This window comes from Staurois parvus, unplaced genomic scaffold (genome assembly GCF_062004578.1).
Source record: "Staurois parvus isolate SC_StPar_1 unplaced genomic scaffold, SC_StPar_1.0 ptg000050l, whole genome shotgun sequence".
Classification (NCBI taxonomy): domain Eukaryota; kingdom Metazoa; phylum Chordata; class Amphibia; order Anura; family Ranidae; genus Staurois; species Staurois parvus.
Window position 1 is genome coordinate 3,250,777 of NW_028317846.1, and position 18,609 is coordinate 3,269,385.

The 18,609-nt window shown below is 41.3% G+C and overlaps 1 protein-coding gene across 1 annotated transcript in view; it reads left to right on the top strand.

The window, feature by feature from the left end:
- The window catches only part of RNF17 (ring finger protein 17), a 458,697-nt gene that overhangs the window by 306,473 nt on the left and 133,615 nt on the right, over positions 1 to 18,609 (top strand). The window contains exon 27 of the mRNA XM_089666019.1: positions 8,561 to 8,727. Coding sequence (XP_089522145.1) covers positions 8,561 to 8,727 — 167 coding nt within the window. The remainder of the gene's footprint in view (positions 1 to 8,560; positions 8,728 to 18,609) is intronic.

Here is an 18,609-nt window from a genome sequence, read left to right on the forward strand (position 1 = left end):
GATTATAAAAAAAAAAAAAAAGTGTCAGAGCTGTCTTTTTCCTATTTAAAAATCAGTATTTTTCGCTAGAAAATGACTTAGAACCCCCCAAACATATATTTTAAGCAGAGGCCCTCGAGAATAAAATGGTGGGTATTGCATTTTTTTTTGGGAGGGAGCTACTTTTTAATGCTCAAAACCCCCCCCCCCCCCCCCAATGACCCCTTTTTGGAAAGTAGACACCCCAAGGAATTTAAAAAGAGGCATGGTGAGTATTTTGCAGATTTAATGTTTTCTCACAAGATTTTGAAATAGAAAAATAGAAAAGAAAAAATGTTTTTGTTTTATTTTCCAAAAACTTGTAGCAACAAGTGAGATCTGCAAAATACTCACCATGCTTCTTATCAAATTCCTTGGGGTGTCTGCTTTCCAAAAAGGGGTCATTTGGGGGGGGTTGGTTCTATCCTGGTATTTCAGGGCCTCTGAAACTGTGATAGGTAGTCAGGAAGTATAATGAGGAAATATAGCCCTTTTAAAAGCCTGAAGGTGCTTATTAGATTTTGGCTAGACTGCCAAAACGTCTCTCACATGTGTTACCCCCATACTCTGGAGAAGTAGCAGAATGTATTTTGGGGAGTAATTCCACATATACCCATGGCATGTGTGAGCAATAAATCATTTAAGTGACAATTTTGTGTAACAAAAAAAAAAAAATTGTCATTTTTCAAAGTTTAGGCCACATATCACTTCACTCTTCTAACCACCTGAAGACCAAGCCTTTTGTAACACTTATTGTTCAAATGAAAACAAATCCGTATTTTTTGCTGGGAAATTAACTTAAACCCCCAAACATCTATTTTTTTAAAGCAAACACCCTAGTGAATAAAATGGTGGGTGCTGCAATTTTTGTCACATAGTATTCAATTTTTCAAACGCAATTTAAAAAAAAAACACTTTTTTTTACATTTAATGCACAAAAACACAATATATTGGCCAATTATTTAGTACAATATAAATGATGATGGTATGCTGAGTAAATAGATACCAAACATGACATGCTTTAAAACTGCGCATGCCCTATGCAATGGCGACAAACTGCATTAGTTTTTAATATACATAGGCAATGTTTTAAAAGCCTTTACAAGCTGCCATTTTAGAGTTACAGAGGAGGTCTAGTGTGAGAATTACTGCCCTTAATCTGACGTTCCCAGCGATACCTCACATGCATAGTGCAACCACCGTTTACATACCAGCACAGGGTCAGCGCTCGCGCACACAGGTGTGTGCCGGGGGGCGCGCGAGGGTGGGTTTTTTTTGTTTGTTTTAAGTTATTTCGATTTTTGTTTTGTTTTTGTTTTACACTGTCCCTTTCGTTTTTTTAAAAATCACTTTTAATGCTATCACAGGGAATCAAATATCCCCTATAACTTCAATGGGCATTGTCATATATTCTTTTTTGACAAATCTGGGGTCTATCAGACTCTACATATCTCCTTTGCCCTTACATTATCTAATCAAACCAAGATCGGTGTGAGCAGATGTTTTCCCAATTTACAAATGGCACTGTTTATATCCTGCGAAACTGAAGTGATGAAATGCTCATAGCTTCCGATTTCTTAAGCTATAGAGATGATTGGCACCAATGTGGTCTCCAATCAGCTCTATGGTCAGCTGGCAAAAACACCGGCTGCATTCTCAGGTTCCCCTGATGGCACGGAACTGCCCGAGAAGGCCGTGGAAGGCATAGGGGGAGGGGGGCATCATCTCCCACTGCTTGTAAAAGCTATCCTGCAGCTAATTAGCCACTAGGATTGCTTTTCTTGAAAGCCAATCACCGGCTGAAAAAAACGATACCAGGATGATACCTGCAGCTGTTGGCATCATCCTGGTAAAACCATTCAAAGTCCAGTGATGTACCAGTACATTGCTGGTCCTTGTTTGGTATATATGCTATGTTCTTTTTTTTTTCTTTTTTTTTTTTTTTTTTAATGCAGCCTATCCCGTGGGCTGAATGAGAAAAAGAGAAGAAATCTCTACCAGAAAGTGTGTGGTATGCCCACCATTAGAACCCTGCACCCACCCACTTCTAATGGTGGGCACACATTAGGTCACACTGTACCACATGCGTCAGTTCCAAGATTGTACAAATGTCTATATAGTGGAACGCTTGAATAAAAATTGTCCTTGTATAAGTGATACCCCCATATGGAAGAAGGATGACAACAAGTCCCAAACTATCATGCCACTGCTCCTCATGTAGTCTGGGCATCTGGGGGGCTCAATGTGACTTTTCCCTCGTAATCCAAAACTTATATGTATATAGCCTGTTGCTCTCTCACAGGTCTTGCACATCTTGACCCCATATCTGGCACACTTGCTGGGAACGAATTGTTTGAATTCAAGGCGGCTAGAAAAATTAATGAGGGACTCATCAATGCAGATGTTTTGCTGGGGAATATAGGCATCTGCAAATTTTTGGTTAAGGTGATTTATGGGGGGCTGAATTTTGTGGAGCCGGTCAAATTCAGGGTCACCCTGTGGACGACAGAGTGTATTGTCATTGAAATGCATAAAACGCATTATACTCTCATATCTGTGCCTGGCCATGACCGCAAAGAACACAGGCGTGTGATGAATCGGGTCTGTGTACCAATACAACCGCAATTCATTTTTTTTTTTTTAGTAATGTCCATGCTGAGGGTTAGGCCCAAAAAAAATTTAAATTTGGAAACCGTAATGGGTTTCCATGCGAATGGTCTTGCAAAGTTTGAATTTGGGTTGGCAGCGATAAATTGTGTTGCATATAAATTGCTTTGATCCACAATCAATGCATACAGATCTTCTGTGAAAAAATGCTTCAAAAAATAAAAAGGAGTAGTTAACTGTGCTTTTTCCCTCTGAATTCCAGGTTGGGCAGTGAATGGGGGGAGTACGGGGGCTGCAGAATTGTGGGCTGCCAATCGGGATTTGCAAGCACATCCGGAAGGATACTAGGGGCTCTATGGGCCTGTGTGCGAATTCTTGGTGGTTGCGGGACAATACTTGTGCTTGCCATCGCACCAGCTTGTACTACGCTTATGGGACTCGCCACGTCACCAAGTCATACTGCAATGCTGGTATTATTATACAGGATTTATATAGCGCCAACAGTTTGCTCAGCACTTTACAATATAATGGGAGACAATACAGCAACAATACAGTTCAATTCAAGAGGGTTAGGAGGGCCTGATCCTGGGAGCTTACAATCTATGAGGTATGTGAAAGACCAAGATGTACTAGGTCGCTGGTGCTCGCCAGTTCACCAAAAGGTAGCGCGGCACTAGTACTGACTTTCTGCTGCATACGAGAGTCATCAAAATTTACCGACAAGTGCTAACAGAGATCAGGCCTGATTCTGCGAACATTGCGGTTTTGTGAGCAATGTATCAAGTGACAGTGACCTACTGACACTGCACTTGCTGGGGGAGGAGGGGGCGTAGGGGCTAAATGCAGGTGCCGGGGCTGATCCCGCTAACGCTGCTTTTTTGGGGACACTATACTAATGTGAACGCTGGTATAGTGCTGATCTGATCAAAGATATTGATCCATTCAGACACTATAATAGCAATGGAGGTTTATTGTGTATGAGCATGTTCCTGGCAGTCAAGGGGTTAAATTTGATTACTGGTGTACTGACAGGCAATCTGATGCTTTCTGGGAGGAGCATGAAAACCACTGGAGTGCAAATCATGTGTGTGTGTGTGTGTGTGTATATACAATGGGGCAAAAAAGTATTTAGTCAGCCACCAATTGTGCAAGTTCTCCCACTTAAAAAGATGAGAGAGGCCTGTAATTGGCATCATAGGTAGACCTCAACTATGAGAGACAAGATGAGAAAAAAAAATCCAGACAATCACATTGGCTGATTTGGAAAGAATTTATTTGCAAATTATGGTGGAAAATAATTATTTGGTGAATATCAAAAGTTCACCTCAATACTTTGTTATATATCCTTTGTTGGCAATGACAGAGGTTAAATGTTTCCTGTAAGTCTTCACAAGGTTGGCCCATTCCTCCATGCAGATCTCCTCTGGAGCAGTGATGTTTTGGGGCTGTCGCTGGGCAACACAGACTTTCAACTCCCTCCAAAGGTTTTCTATGGGGTTGAGATCTGGAGATTGGCTAGGCCACTCCAGGACCTTGAAATGCTTCTTACGAAGCCACTCCTTCGTTGCCCGGGCGGTATGTTTGGGATCATTGTCATGTTGGAAGACCCAGCCACGTTTCATCTTCAATGCCCTTGCTGATGGAAGGAAGTTTGCACTCAAAATCTCACAATACATGGCCCGTTTCATTCTGTCCTGTACATGGATCAGTCGTCCTGGTCCCTTTGCGGAGAAAAAGCCCCAAAGCATGATGTTGCCACCCCCATGCTTCACAGTAGGTATGGTGTTCTTTGGATGCAACTCAGCATTCTCTCTCCTCCATACACGACGAGTTGTGTTTCTACCAAACTGTTCTATTTTGGTTTCATCTGACCATATGACATTCTCCCAATCCTCTTCTGGATCATCCAAATGCTCTCTAGCAAACTTCAGACGGGCCTGGACATGTACTGGCTTAAGCAGGGGGACACGTCTGGCACTGCAGGATCTGAGTCCCTGGCGGCGTAGTGTGTTACTGATGGTAGCCTTTGTTACGTTGGTCCCAGCTCTCTGCAGGTCATTCACTAGGTCCCCCCGTGTGGTCCTGAGATTTTTGCTCACCGTTCTTGTTATTTTGACCCCACGGGGTGAGATCTTGCGTGGAGCCCCAGATCGAGGGAGATTATCAGTGGTCTTGTATGTCTTCCATTTTCTAATTATTGCTCCCACAGTTGATTTGTTCACATCAAGCTGCTTGCCTATTGCAGATTCAGTCTTCCCAGCCTGGTGCAGGTCTACAATTTTGTTTCTGGTGTCCTTCGGCAGCTTTTTGTTGTTCACCATAGTGGAGTTTGGAGTGTGACTGTTTGCGGTTGTGGACAGGTGTCTTTTATACTGATAACAAGTTCAAACAGGTGCCATTGATACAGGTAATGAGTGCAGGACAGAGGAGCCTCTTAACCACTTCCAGACCGGACACTTTTACCCCCTTCCTGACCAGGGCAATTTTCAGCTTTTAGCGCTATCACACTTTGAATGACAATTGCGCGGTCATGCAACACTGTACCCAAATGAATTTTTTACCATTTTTTTGAGATAGATAAAGCTTTATTTTGGTGGTATTTATTCACCACTGGGATTTGTATTTTTTTTGCTATGTAAATGAAATGTCCAAAAAATTTGAAAAAAAGTGTTTTTTTTATACAATTTTGCAAATAAATAATATTTCATCATAAATCTTAGCCAAAATTTATTCCGTTATCTTTTTAGTAAAAAAAAAAAATCCAAATTAGTTTATAAGCAAAAATTATAATTTTTAAACATTTTTTTTTACATTTTTATTTTTTTTTATATTATTTTTTATTTATTTTTTTTTTTTTTACATACTGTCACCCTAGCAGTACAGTGTCACCATGGTGACACTGTACTACTTGTGGGGGGTGATGATTTTTTTTTTTTTTTTCACTGATTGCTTTTACACCCATATAGGATATAAAAGCAATCATTTCTCTTTCTCTCTGTGTGCATTCTTGCACTCATTGAAAAGAACTGAGTGAGCTGTGATTGGTCATAGCTTGTCACATGGTACAAGGCTTTTGTGAATAGCCTTGTACCATGTGACCTCTGTGATCATTCACAGATTTCACACATAGTAAGCAATGATGTCAGAAGTGACATCTTGCTTACTACTTTGCATGTGATCACTGATTGGCCAATCAGTGATCACATGATCGGGACCTCGTACAGAGGTCCCGTCCGACGATCGGTGTTTCACTGTGTCCGGAGGACACAGCGGGCACCGGATCGCGGTGCTGCGCGCTCCCAGGGAGCGCGCACAAGCAGGGTGCGGGGAGGCCGTTTATAGACGGCCACCCGACCCTGCAGTGCCACCGTCCGGCCGTTTATATACAACGGCCGGTCGGGAAGTGGTTAAAGAAGAAGTTACAGGTCTGTGAGAGCCAGAAATCTTGCTTGTTTGTAGGTGACCAAATACTTATTTCCACCCTAATTTGCAAATAAATTCTTTCCAAATCAGCCAATGTGATTGTCTGGATTTTTTTTCTCATTTTGTCTCTCGTAGTTGAGGTCTACCTATGATGCCAATTACAGGCCTCTCATCTTTTTAAGTGGGAGAACTTGCACAATTGGTGGCTGACTAAATACTTTTTTGCCCCACTGTATGTATATATATATATATATATATATATATATATATATATATATATATATGATTGCGCACCCGTGCCGCCCTTTAGCAGTATTTCTGCTATAGGGCAGTCAGGAAACTGTTACCTAATCGGTTTGTGTTATGGTGCTATGTGTTACTTTAACTGATAATTGCACAGTCATGCAGCGCTGCACCCAAATTAAATTTATGTCCTTTTTTTCCCCCACAAATTGAGCTTTCTTTTGGTGGTATTTGATCGCCTGTGCGGTTATTTTTTTGCGTTATAAAAAAAAGGGGGGCGACAATTTTGAGGAAAAAAAAAACAATATTTTGGACTTTATGCTATAAAACATGTCCTGTAAAAAAATTTTTAAAATCAAATTTCTTCATAAATTTAGGCCAAAATGTATTCTGCGACATGCTTTAGCTAAAAAAAAAAAAATCTCAATACGTGTAAATTAATAAATGAATTGGTTTACGTGAAAGTTAGTGTCTACAAATGGCGGTATAGATTCTGGAATTTATTATTTTTTTATACTAATAATGGCGGCAATCAGCGACTTATGGCGGCGATCAGCGACTTATTGCGGGACTGCGGCGGACATTCTGACATTGGGGGGGAACTGACTTGGGGTCACTGATATCCTCAGTGACACCAATACAGAGATCAGTGAAAAAAAACCACTGCTTTTACAATTTTACAGGAAAAGTTTGTCAATTGACCATATCAACCAAACTTATGCTGATCAGGCGACATTTTCCCAGAAACTGTATATGCCATTATAATCTGATACTGTACCTTGTGACAAAGAAATTGGCAACTTCAGTCACAGAGGCACCAGATAAGTGGGCATCAACAATTTGCCCTCTTTGAACCTCAGTGAGCTCTGACACTACTCTGTATTACCAGCAGTGTACACAGTGAATGACAAAAGTGAAGTTTCCCACCTGTTAGGTGTCTCATCATCAAGGCAGAAGCAAGAGAATGTTACATGCTTTGAGTTTTGAACGCAAAACATGTTGTCACTTTCACACCTGCCAATCATGTAGTGCTTCCATTTTTTGTCCAACCCATATACACTCACTGGCCATGTTATTAGGTACATTGAGTTGCTGCCATATGATTGGCTGATTAGCAATTTGTGTTACCAAGCAATTGAATGGGTGTACCTAATAAAGTTGTCAGTATGTGTGTTGGTTTTTCTCTAGAAAGTTTTTTTTTTTTTTTTTTTTTTTTAAAGTCTTTATTACCTGTAGGCTGCTGAATACTTTCTTCAGCATTTTTACTGCCATTTAGAAATATTCACTTTGTTATGGATGGGTTAGGATGTGTGGTTATATAAAACGGATCTTGAAAACAACTGTCAGTTTTTCTTATAGAAAGCTTGAGGGCCAGTTCATTTATTTATTTTGGTTCACAAAAGATTTTCTTAGGTTAGCTAAAGAGTTTGCACAACAAGCAAAGCTTTTATTATTGCATTCTGCTGAGCTGTCTAGAAAGAGATGTGTCCTTGTTATGATTAATCATTTCAGTTCTGTTAAGAGATTTCTTTCAGCACAACTATAGTTGCCCAATATGTGATAAGTAGACTTGAGTTCTCTTTGCTGGCTGAATAATAATATCCAATATGTCATGTTTACCTATCCTATAAATGGGAAAACAAATGTAATGTTTTATAGTCTACCATAATAAATAAAATATGCACATGTCCACTATACATTCTCTTTAAAAAGAGTGTACATCATTTGTGTTCAACTTACTTGATATAGGGGGCTTCAGATGCAGCCCATGACATCACCAAAGTGTTGCACGTAACATTCAGTGACTAATGCTACAGAAATCTTTCAGAGACTGAAAACATGCAACATGAAATACTCAGGGACTGCAAATATGCCTTAGAGACTTCATGTGTTGCGAGTATTCATCACTGGGTACAAATTATGCTTTGCACATACATTTTCTAATTATAAGTAGCTATAGCATGCAAAAGTTGACACATCTGGTAATGTAGATGGCTTCTCCCTGCTCCTTCCTATTTATTATTGGCCTTTAATATTGTATAGGAGAAAAAAGAGACTGGCACCGTCATGATTTGTTAACATTTGCATGAGGGAGGGCTTCTAAATGTGTGTATGCACAACTGGCTTTCCTGGATTGTGTTGTACCCTTAATGTATCAACTGGTTAGCCTAAAAATGTTTTCCTGGCTTATATTAGTAATGTTTTATCACTGTATATATGGTATTTGGGCAAGATTACCATGTATTTGTGTGGAAATTTTTTGTTTTAGATAAAGAGCTTGGCATCCTTATGCTTGACATTCAAAATTCGTTTAAATGTCTTGGATTAATGGCCCCATACAACTGGAAAAAAGGAGAAGGATGTCTTATTAAAGGATCAGACACAATGTCTTACAGAGGGAGAGTTCTAGAAATTCTGGGAGGAGATATGATAAAGGTATTATTTTTTTTTTTTTTTTTAAAGTGTAGTAACCACTTCAATACCGGACACTTTAAGCGCCTTCCTGCCCAGGGCAATTTTAAGCTTTCAGTGCTATCACACTTTGAATGACAATTACTCATATGACACTGTACCCAAATTATATTTTTAGCGTTTTGTTCACACAGCCCTTTCTTTTGGTTGCATTTAATCACCAATGGGTCTTTTATCCCTTGCTAAATAAATGAAAAAAGGCTGATTTTTTGGTTAAGTGTCTTCCTTCATTTTTTGTTATAACAGTTTGCAAATAATCTTTCTTAATAGACTTGTATGTAATGTATGTTTGTATGTAATGTATATATCTAATGTATTCTGCTATATGGTAAAAATAACCCAAATCAATGTACTGTATATTATTTAGTCTGTGTGAAAGTTAGAGTCCACAAACTATGGTGTATATATATTTGAAAATCGATCAATCCTGATGTACTGATGGCATATCTCATTTCTTGAGGCCCAAAAATGCCAGGACAGTACAAATACCCCCTTGGATGACAATTATTAGAAAGTAGAAGGGTCAGGGTATTAAGAGGCTTGGTGAGTTTTTTGAAGTTGCAATTTTCTGGAAAATGAAGACATTTAAAAAAAAAGTTTTTATTACAAATTTATATATTTTTTATATATATATATATATATATATATATATATATATATATATATATATATATATATATACTGACACCTGTGAAGAAGTGCAGTGTTGTCATATACCTGGTGTGGTGATGATCAGGAATACTGACTGTGTACAATAAAAATAGATTTTTATGGTATATTGGTCTAGGTTTACCAGATATTCACAGGGACCCAGCTCTATGCAGGTTTGGTTTAGAGTCCAAAACTAGCCTTTTATTTGTTTTCTCAGGAATACTGACTGGTAACCGTTTGCAAAAAAAAATGTATTTTTTTTTTTAATTTTCTTTCTTTTTTACTTTTTTTTTGTAACATACTATGACCAGGGCATTGCAGTTGTTACCATAATAACACTGTACTACTCTGGTTGTTTTTTTTGGGGTTTTATTTCACATACTATGATTGCGTATAACAGTGATTATCATTGAGTGTGTATTGTCATTAGCTGTGACTGGCCACAGCTAATCACGTGGTACAGATGGGCTGTGATTGGCCATATCTGTACCATTTGATCACTGAGACCAATCACAGCAAGCAACAGTAAGTACACAATAAATGGAAGCTATCCATTGTGTACAATTGCCATAGGATCTACTGTGATTGGTCACAGTGTTCACATGGAGTGTTCCAGGGTGTCCAATGGACACAGCAGGTGAAAGATTATGCCGAAGTACGGCACAGTCCTGGGAGGGCATCATATGATGTCCACCAGAATGGGGGAGAGCTCCTGCCCTGCCGTCATTTGACTATAGGCCCAGCGGGAACCAGTTAAAATGTAACACAGCAAGATATTAAAAAGACAAAAAAAAGTGAGCTATTTGCAGCCAACAAATCCTATAAGATTTAAAATGCAGTCATGTGGCTAAAATAAAGTTTGAGGTCTCACTCTAGTAGATAATTCATACAGGGCACAACTCCCTCCAGTTTTAGTCTTTAGGCTTGGCCGCCAAACTCTTTTCCCACTGGCAGACTGCAGAAGGTTTTGATGTGCTGTAACAGAGCACTGACATCTGCTTGGTAGAGTGATGCACGTGCACACTCTACACTTTTTTCCTGCCTAAAAAGTACAGAAGAAGCATCCTTCTGATGCTGCTATTGCTACTGCTACAGATCCACATTGAACAGATATCTTCCCTTTTGTTGCTGTCCACTGCAGTGAGGCTTGGTCAACTTCAGCTTGCTTGACCCAGCAGTCTTGAATGTAGAGATGTTTTGAGTCCTGGTGTCTGTTGCTGACCTCTCATTGGACCCCTTGCCTACTCTGTGGTGCATAGCTTCCTCTTCACTTTTTTCTGTAGGTTTTTGTTTGTCCCTCAATAATGCCGGGGTTTATGTCCCAGTTTTTCCAGCTGGTCACTTTCACTGAAAACAAAGCATTCCATACTACTACCTCTCCTCAACATCCAGTTCAACTTTGAAGTGGGTGCTCTAGCAAAATGGTTGTTGAGACATCACGAACACTTTATCCAGAGAAAGGATCCAGCACAACAGCATATGCCAGCAATGTGATGAGTTTTATTTATTGTAGAGTATTACAGCCACAAATAGGTCAACATGTTTCAGCCATCCAGTCTGATTCATGAGTCATCACTCCGCTGCGATATGCTGTTTTGCTGCCTCTTTTCTCTGGATAAAGTGTTCATGAGGTCACCTTCACTGATCATAGAGACCTAAACATGCTACCATGCTTTCCCAAGAGTCTGAAACTGACTTGCCCCTAACCTTGGCTACTTGTAGTCAATCTAACGCTGGCCTCTGTAAAATCCACTGGCATTACTTCTAAGCAAAGAGAGACCTATTGGTTCTTAATGGCACGAGACACACTCTACTCTAAAACGTAAGTAACAGGATGCCACCACTACTAACAGTCTCAGGTTTTGCTTCTTTTAGAGTGGGGACTGGCAACCCTTCGAACACAGGCAGATGATGGGAAGATTGCTTTCCTGCCCTGTTGACCCTCCATCTGAAGCGCTCCTCCCCCCATCTGCAGCAGAGCGGTGCAAGGAAGCGGCATCCCTAAGTGTACTGCGGTGCCTTGTCCATGAGACAGAGAGGAGGGCTAGCGGGGATTAGCGCTCTGGAAGAGAAAAGAAAAGTGTAACCACCATATTGCTGCTCTGCACATGGGGGGGAATCACTGCACTGTTGAGCACTGTCCTCTGCCCAGCTGACTTTTATAATCTGCTGACCCCTGTATGTCGCACAAGCTACTGACCTCTGTAAACTACTCTGCATGCTAAAAACCCCCATACAGTGCCCTAGAAACTAACTTATGTACCCTGCAATACATCCTATTGACCTCTGAACACTGCCATACATACTCTACTACTGGACCCCCTGGACATGGCCCTACATTCTACATCACTGACCATAACTCAATTCAACACAGCCAGTTGGGCCAAAACAAGGAGCAGACTGCCAGATCAGAAATTTGGCAAGCCAGCCCTAAAAATATACATGATGTGGTGTTTTCTTCTTGGTATGTTATTTTTTGTTTCTTCTTCCCATACATTTTTTACGGCTTTAACCTCCCTGGCAGAATTCCTAAGTGTAGCTCGGGGTAAAGTTTCAGTACCACAAGCGGTAACCCCGAGTTACACTCGGTAATACCATGCAGCGCTGCCTTGGGATTTGTTCTTCAGTTACCTTGTCCTGCTCTCCCGCGATGTCCCTCCTCCTGTGTCCCTTGTAATGTCCTCTGGTGGATGCCGGCATCTGTCTTCTGGGTTCCGTCCCCTGCGACGTCAGGACGTACGGGGGACGGAACTGGCAGGAAATTTGAAAGTTGTAAAAGTGACATTCACTAAATTCACTAAAATCACATAGTAAAACATTACTGTATCAAATCTTTTCACATACATTTTGTCCATAGTGCTTTGTCCTGTGCCCTGCCTGCATTTTTACTGTTCTTTCTGCCTGGAAACTGAGAAATGTCCATGGCGTCCAAAAAGCGTCCCTTTAGGTCAAAAGTGGTTTTAGACCACCTAGAGAACAGCGATAGTAAATTAGAACCACTTGCAGAATTAAGTAATAATGATTCGTGGGGAAATTTGTCATCAGACACTGAAAAAGATTTTGCGACTTTGCTCAGTGATGTGCGAATTTGGCGATATATTTCAAATTTCAGTGTTTTTTATTTGATTATATTATTTAATTAAATTTATTATTATTATATTATTATTTTTTGATTATTTATTAAATTATAATTTATGATTTCGTGTTTCAAATTTAAACATACCCGGGATGTTTACTAGACTCTTGTTCGGACAGATTTCAGTGAGTTATTCCTAAAAATTACAGGCCTACAATAAAAAAACGACATATTTCCATGCAGAAAAATGTACCGCTTTGAGCACAGAAATATGGACATAATCGGACCGCTAGGGAGGTTCATTTTTATTTTTGTCATCCATTGTGCGACGCAGGAATTTTTGCACATATCTTGGGCTTGGTGCGTTGGATTTTATGCATTGCACTTTGGGGATGTTAAATTTGTTAGTTGCAGAACTGTCTTTACTGTTTGGTGTAGCGGGAGGTGGACCCTGTGTTAATTTGGAGGAACAGCTGTTGCTGGTGCTTAAAACCAAAACTTTGTACATGGGTCCACTGGCTAATGAATAAGCGCTGTCTTTAGCGTGAAACACGTCTTTCTTTTTGGCCTCCGCTCCCCAGGTGTTTACCAAATTAAGACCCCAATTCTTGCCTTGTTACGAAAATAGGGGATTGCTGTGCTTGACTACCTGGGCGTCTTGGTTCTGCGTGTGGAGTCCTTCATGCCACTACTGGACAGTGGGGAGATCACCATGCTTCCTTATAAGACTTTTTAATCATCCCCACCCTCTGCAAGACTGTCTCTCACATTCAAATGCTTGGAGTGTCTGGGGCTGCTGCTAGTTTCTGAGTAGGCCATTGTTTCACCTGTCAGATGAACTACGGAATCTATGGTAGCGGTCTGGCAGCTTTTTGAATTTCAAGCTTCCCGCTTTGCATTTTCGCCAGCTTGATGTGGGCCTGCTCATGTCTATCTTTATGCGGTTCTGGATATCCGCTTCCATGCGAGTACACTGCTGTAGGCAATTCTGTCCAAATGGAACGGGTCTCCACTCCCTTGGACTTTCACATTAATCTGGGTCGGACAACGAGGGCCTTTCTTCTCTGGTGGCTGCAGTCCCTGACTCTATGGAACAGAATGTCTTGAGATAGGAGGCTTAGGGTCGTTGGACTCTGGAGAAGGCTCAATTACCCCATCAATCTCCTGGAATTTTGGGGCGATTAGGTTATCGCTTACCCATGGGACTAATTGCCTACAGGGTCTGCCAATTGGAATCCGGTCGTGCAACAGCACTGCAGTGGCATATGTCATTCTTAAGATGTGCAGCAGCAGCGTTGGAGGCATCCTGCTCCCTGAGATGGACAAAAAGGTTCATTCCGGCTCTGTCCTCCACACATGTACATGTTTCGTGGATCAAAATTAACAAGCAGATTTTCTCAGCTGGCAGATGCTGGATCAGGGCGAGTGGTCCCTGCACCTGGAGGTGTACTCTCATCTCTGCCGTCACTGGGGAATGCCGGATGTGGATGTTCTGGCGTTCCACCTTGGTTCCAAGGTTCATGGCAAGATCATTAGATCCTCTGGCGGACACACCATATGGGCTAGTAGATGCCAGGGGATAAGTACAATCTCATCTACATCTTCTGTCCTTCCGAATGATTCTTTGTCTTATTCGCTGGATAGAGACTGAAAGGATCCCGGTCCTCCCAGTACCTATGGACTGGTTTCGCCATCTGTGGTGCAGTGGTGGAGTATGCTCCCTTGCGGCTGCCTAATGGGAGGACCTTTTATCTCGGGGGGCCTGTGTCCCTCCTACTTTTCTTTGCTGCCTTTGACAGCATGGCTACTGCACGCCAGGTTTCGAAAGGACTGCGGGTTGTGTAGCTTGGTGTTCAGTCTATGCTAAAGGCTCAATAGTCTACCTCTGGGCAGATTTTTCATTGCACCTTGAGAGCTTCTGTTTAGTGTGCAGCCTTGGGGTTTCAGCCTTGCTCTTTTTCGTTGGTGTGGGTCAAGGGTCATGGCTTTTGGCTCTGCTCTGGCTGTTTTCCTTCAGTGTCTCTTGGGTTCGCACCTTCCCCTAGGCGGTTCATCATGTGGTGTCCCCTGCACACCCTTGCACTGTAGGATTTGAATGTGATGATTTTGGCTTGTCAGATGCCTCCCTTTGGGAGCATTCAGGATATTCCCTTTCCTACTCTTTTGCAGTACGCTGCCTTCCTCCTCGCTTTCTTTCTCTCAGTGGGTTGCAGAGTTGGGGGCCTTGTCTTGTTGCCTTATCTGGTTTTCCACAAGGACAAGGTGATGTTCTTGCATTCCCCTTCCTTCCTTCCGTAGATGCTTTCATATTTTCACTTGACTGAGAATATTGTTCTTCATTCTCTGTGACATTGGCCATCACTTCCTAAGGTGGTGCACTCCTTGGATCTGCTTCACGTGTACCTCTCTGTGACAGCTGTTGTTTTTTCGGAGTTTCAATTCTCTCCTGGTGTTCATGGATGGTCAGATAAAAGGCTTTGCGGCCTCTTCTGCCACTGTTTCTTGTTGGATTCAGCAGACAGTTATGCAGGTGTATGCCATTTAGGAACAGGAATCTCCCTTCCTTGGTACAGCACTCTTCTCCAGGGCAGTTAGCACCTCAGAAGCGTTCAGGCATAATCAGGTTGATGTGTTGGCATTTTAAATGCTATTTTTGGCTGCAAACTTTTTTAGGCCACTCAGACACCCATTGGGATGGATTGAGGTGTTGGCAGATTGCCTGGGGTTTTTTTATTCTACATTACTTGGTTTGCCCACCCCTCATTGTGGCACTGCTTGGGGACATTTCTGTTAGGTAATGGATAAAGAAGAAGAGGCTGTGTCCGTCAATGAATGTCTGGCATTTTTGCTGGCTGATATCTAAAAAGAATGGGAAATTTGAGTGGAGAGTGAAACAGTTTTACTTTTGATTGCTGGTCCTTATAGTTGTTTTATTTTCTTCGTTGGGCCTTACTAAAAGCTTTTACTTTTTTAAATCATTTTTTCTGTAACTTTTTAAATAGTTTTTTTTTTCTCCCTTTCCTTGTCTTCCTTCAGTCTGCTAATTAAGGGGAAGGGTTAATTGATCATAGGTGATACAGGTCCTTTATAACTTTCTGTAGAGCTCACTCTGAGCTTACTCATTCTTGAGATTGCCTGTATTTTGCTTGCTGGACCTTTGATCAAGTGGACATTTGATAAGCGAAGTTAAAAAACCAGAGTGGAAAACAGGAGATTTTAACAGGAGTCTACTAATATATGTGACATCTGATATTTCGTATTAATATTGTAAGTGGGATAATGTGTGCAGGGTGGAAGGTTTTTTTGCAGTGCACAGTGTGCCGCAACAGCTCCAGGGTGGATACCGCTGCGACAGATGTGAGCGGGTTGCCCTTCTGGAAACTCGCATTAGAGATCTGGAGGAGCAAGTTGCAACACTGGGCAGAACTGACAACCTTGAAAGTGGTTTTCTGCTCTCTGAGCAGGTAGCTAATGGGATTGATGTGGAGGGTGGTGGGGCTAATCAGGATTATCAGGTAGGAAGATGGGTTAATGTAATGAGAGGAAGTGGTAGGGGCTCACATAAAAGGAAGGCTGGCCCTAAGTTTTTGCACCCAAACAGGTTTGCCAAGTTGGGTGAAGATGTGGGGGTGGCAGCCCTGGATGTCACTGCTATCCCTAACAGCCGGGAGGGCAGACCATCTGGGAGGGGTGCTGAGGGTAGTGCAGGAAAGCCTAGACAGTTGGTGGTTGTAGGGAATTCTATAATCAGAAGGACTGATAGAATAATTTGTCACCAGGATCGCCTCAACCAATTGGTTTGCGGTCTCCCTGGTGCCAGGGTTCGACGTGTGGTGGACCAGGTTGATAAATTACTGGGAGGGGCTGGGCATGACCCAGCTGTCTTGGTCCATGTTGGAAACGATGGCAGAATACATGGACAGTGGAGGCTCCTTAAGAATCAATTTAAAGAACTAGGCTGCAAGTTGAAGGGAAGGACCTCCAAGGTGATATTCTCTGAAATATTACCTGTGCCATGTGCAACTCAGGAGAGACAGGAGGAGATTAGCAAACTCAATGCATGCATTTAAAATATATGTAAAAACATATGTTATTCTTCAGATTTTTTAACATATAATTTTACATATATTGTAAATGCATTCCAAAAATGTACATTCGTATTTTTAAAGACATACAGTATATTTGAAATGTATTTTTAAAAATATTGTTCATATATTTTGTAATAAAAACACATTTCAACATACTAGTGCGTGTATGTACGTATGTGTATATGTGTGTGTATGTGTGTGTATATATATATATATATATATATATATATATATAGTGTGTGTGTGTGTGTGTATATATATATATTTAATATGGCCAATACTGTAGCATTTCACATAGATGTCAATATATTTGGGAAGAGTATTTTTCAAATATATTTGAAGTATATTTTTCTTACATGTGGGTAGTAACACTTCTTCTGAAACAAGCATTTCAGTTTTGGGCACCAATTCACAAAAAGAACATTGGGGAACTGGAGAAAGTACAGAGAAGGGCAATCAAACTGATAAGAGACATGGAAGAGCTCAGCTATGAGGAAAGATTAGAAGAACTGAACTGAAGAGGAGATTAAGGGGCAATATGATCAACATGTATAAATACATCAGTGGTTCATATAGTGAACTCGGTGTAGAGCTATTCACCCAGAGGACAAGGGGGGCACTCTTTACGTCTGGAGGAAAAGAAATGTAATCTCCAAACACGGAAAGGTTTCTTCACAGTGAGAGCTGTGAAAATGTGGAATAGACTCCCTCAAAAGTTGGTTTTGGACAGCTCAGTGGATTGCTTTAAAAAAGGCCTTTCTTGGATACACAGAATATAACTGGTTACTAACATTTATAGGTAAAGTTGATCCAGGAAATATCCGATTGCCTCTCTGTGGATCAGGAAGTAATTTTTTCCCCTGCAGGAGCTAATTGGATCATTCTTTGCTGGGTTTTTTATGCCTTCCTCTGGATCAATTGTGGTTATAGGATTATAACTTTTTTTTTTTTATTTGTAATGGCTGAACTGGATGGACTTTTGGCTTTTTTCAGCCAGACTAACTATGAAACGTAAGAGAAAACTGAATTTTTTGTTACTCGCCGTAAAATTCCTTTCTCTGAGTTCATTGACAGAGACAGCACCCTCCACTCTATGGCATTTTCTCATTTGACACTGCTTTTAACTGACTGGAGACCTAGAGCAGAGAGGGGGTTTTATGCCCATAGAGGACTGGCCATAGGAGGTGCCCAATTTTCCTAGTGTCCTACTCCTGTAGGAGGGGCTTTAAAACCCTGTTTCGCAATGGATAAAGAAGAAAAGGCTGTGTCTGTCAATGAACATAGTTAAAGGGATTTTATGGTGAGTTACAAAAAAAATCCTGTTTGGTTTTTTTTTTCTCAACAAAAGTGGAGTTACTCTTTAAGAGTAGAGCCTCTTCCATTACCATGTTTTTGTTTTGTTTTTTTATCTGGTACCGCTTTACATCCAGTTCTGGCCACGGTGTTACTCTGTCAAACAATGGCTGACTGGTCCTTGTCCTTTAAATGGGATGTGGCTGAGCTTGCCAATGACCAAAAGATCATTAAGTGCTTGGGCCAGATGACCCCCTGGATCTGAATTTGTGTTGTGATGGAATCTGAAGATTTTGCATCTCCTGCCTTGGTGTGTTGTCAGTGAACATGGGCAGGGCTCTCTGGATTTGTGTTGGACTTGAGCTTACCTGCAGGAAGATGTTGCTCTGCATGTCTCTTTGGAGCTGCTTTGGATTGGATCATCAAACATGATACCTGGGAGAAAGAGTACTTCCCCAGTTTAAGAAGGCCAGGGATCAAGTTTGCAGGTTCTCTCCTTCCATGCCATCTCAAAAGTGTCCTTTTTGCTGCCACTCAGCATCAAGGCTGGCTCTTCATCCACTGGTATGGTCTGGCATACCAAGTCAACCAAATCCTCTGAGAAACTCTCCTTAGCATAAAAGTTCACCCCCCACTTTCCAGGGTGGGGAAATGCGTGTTGGCACTAGTGAACATTGGAGGTTTTGCATCCCCCATACCTGGGTGCAAGATATGGTGTCTCAGGAGGGGTCTGAGACA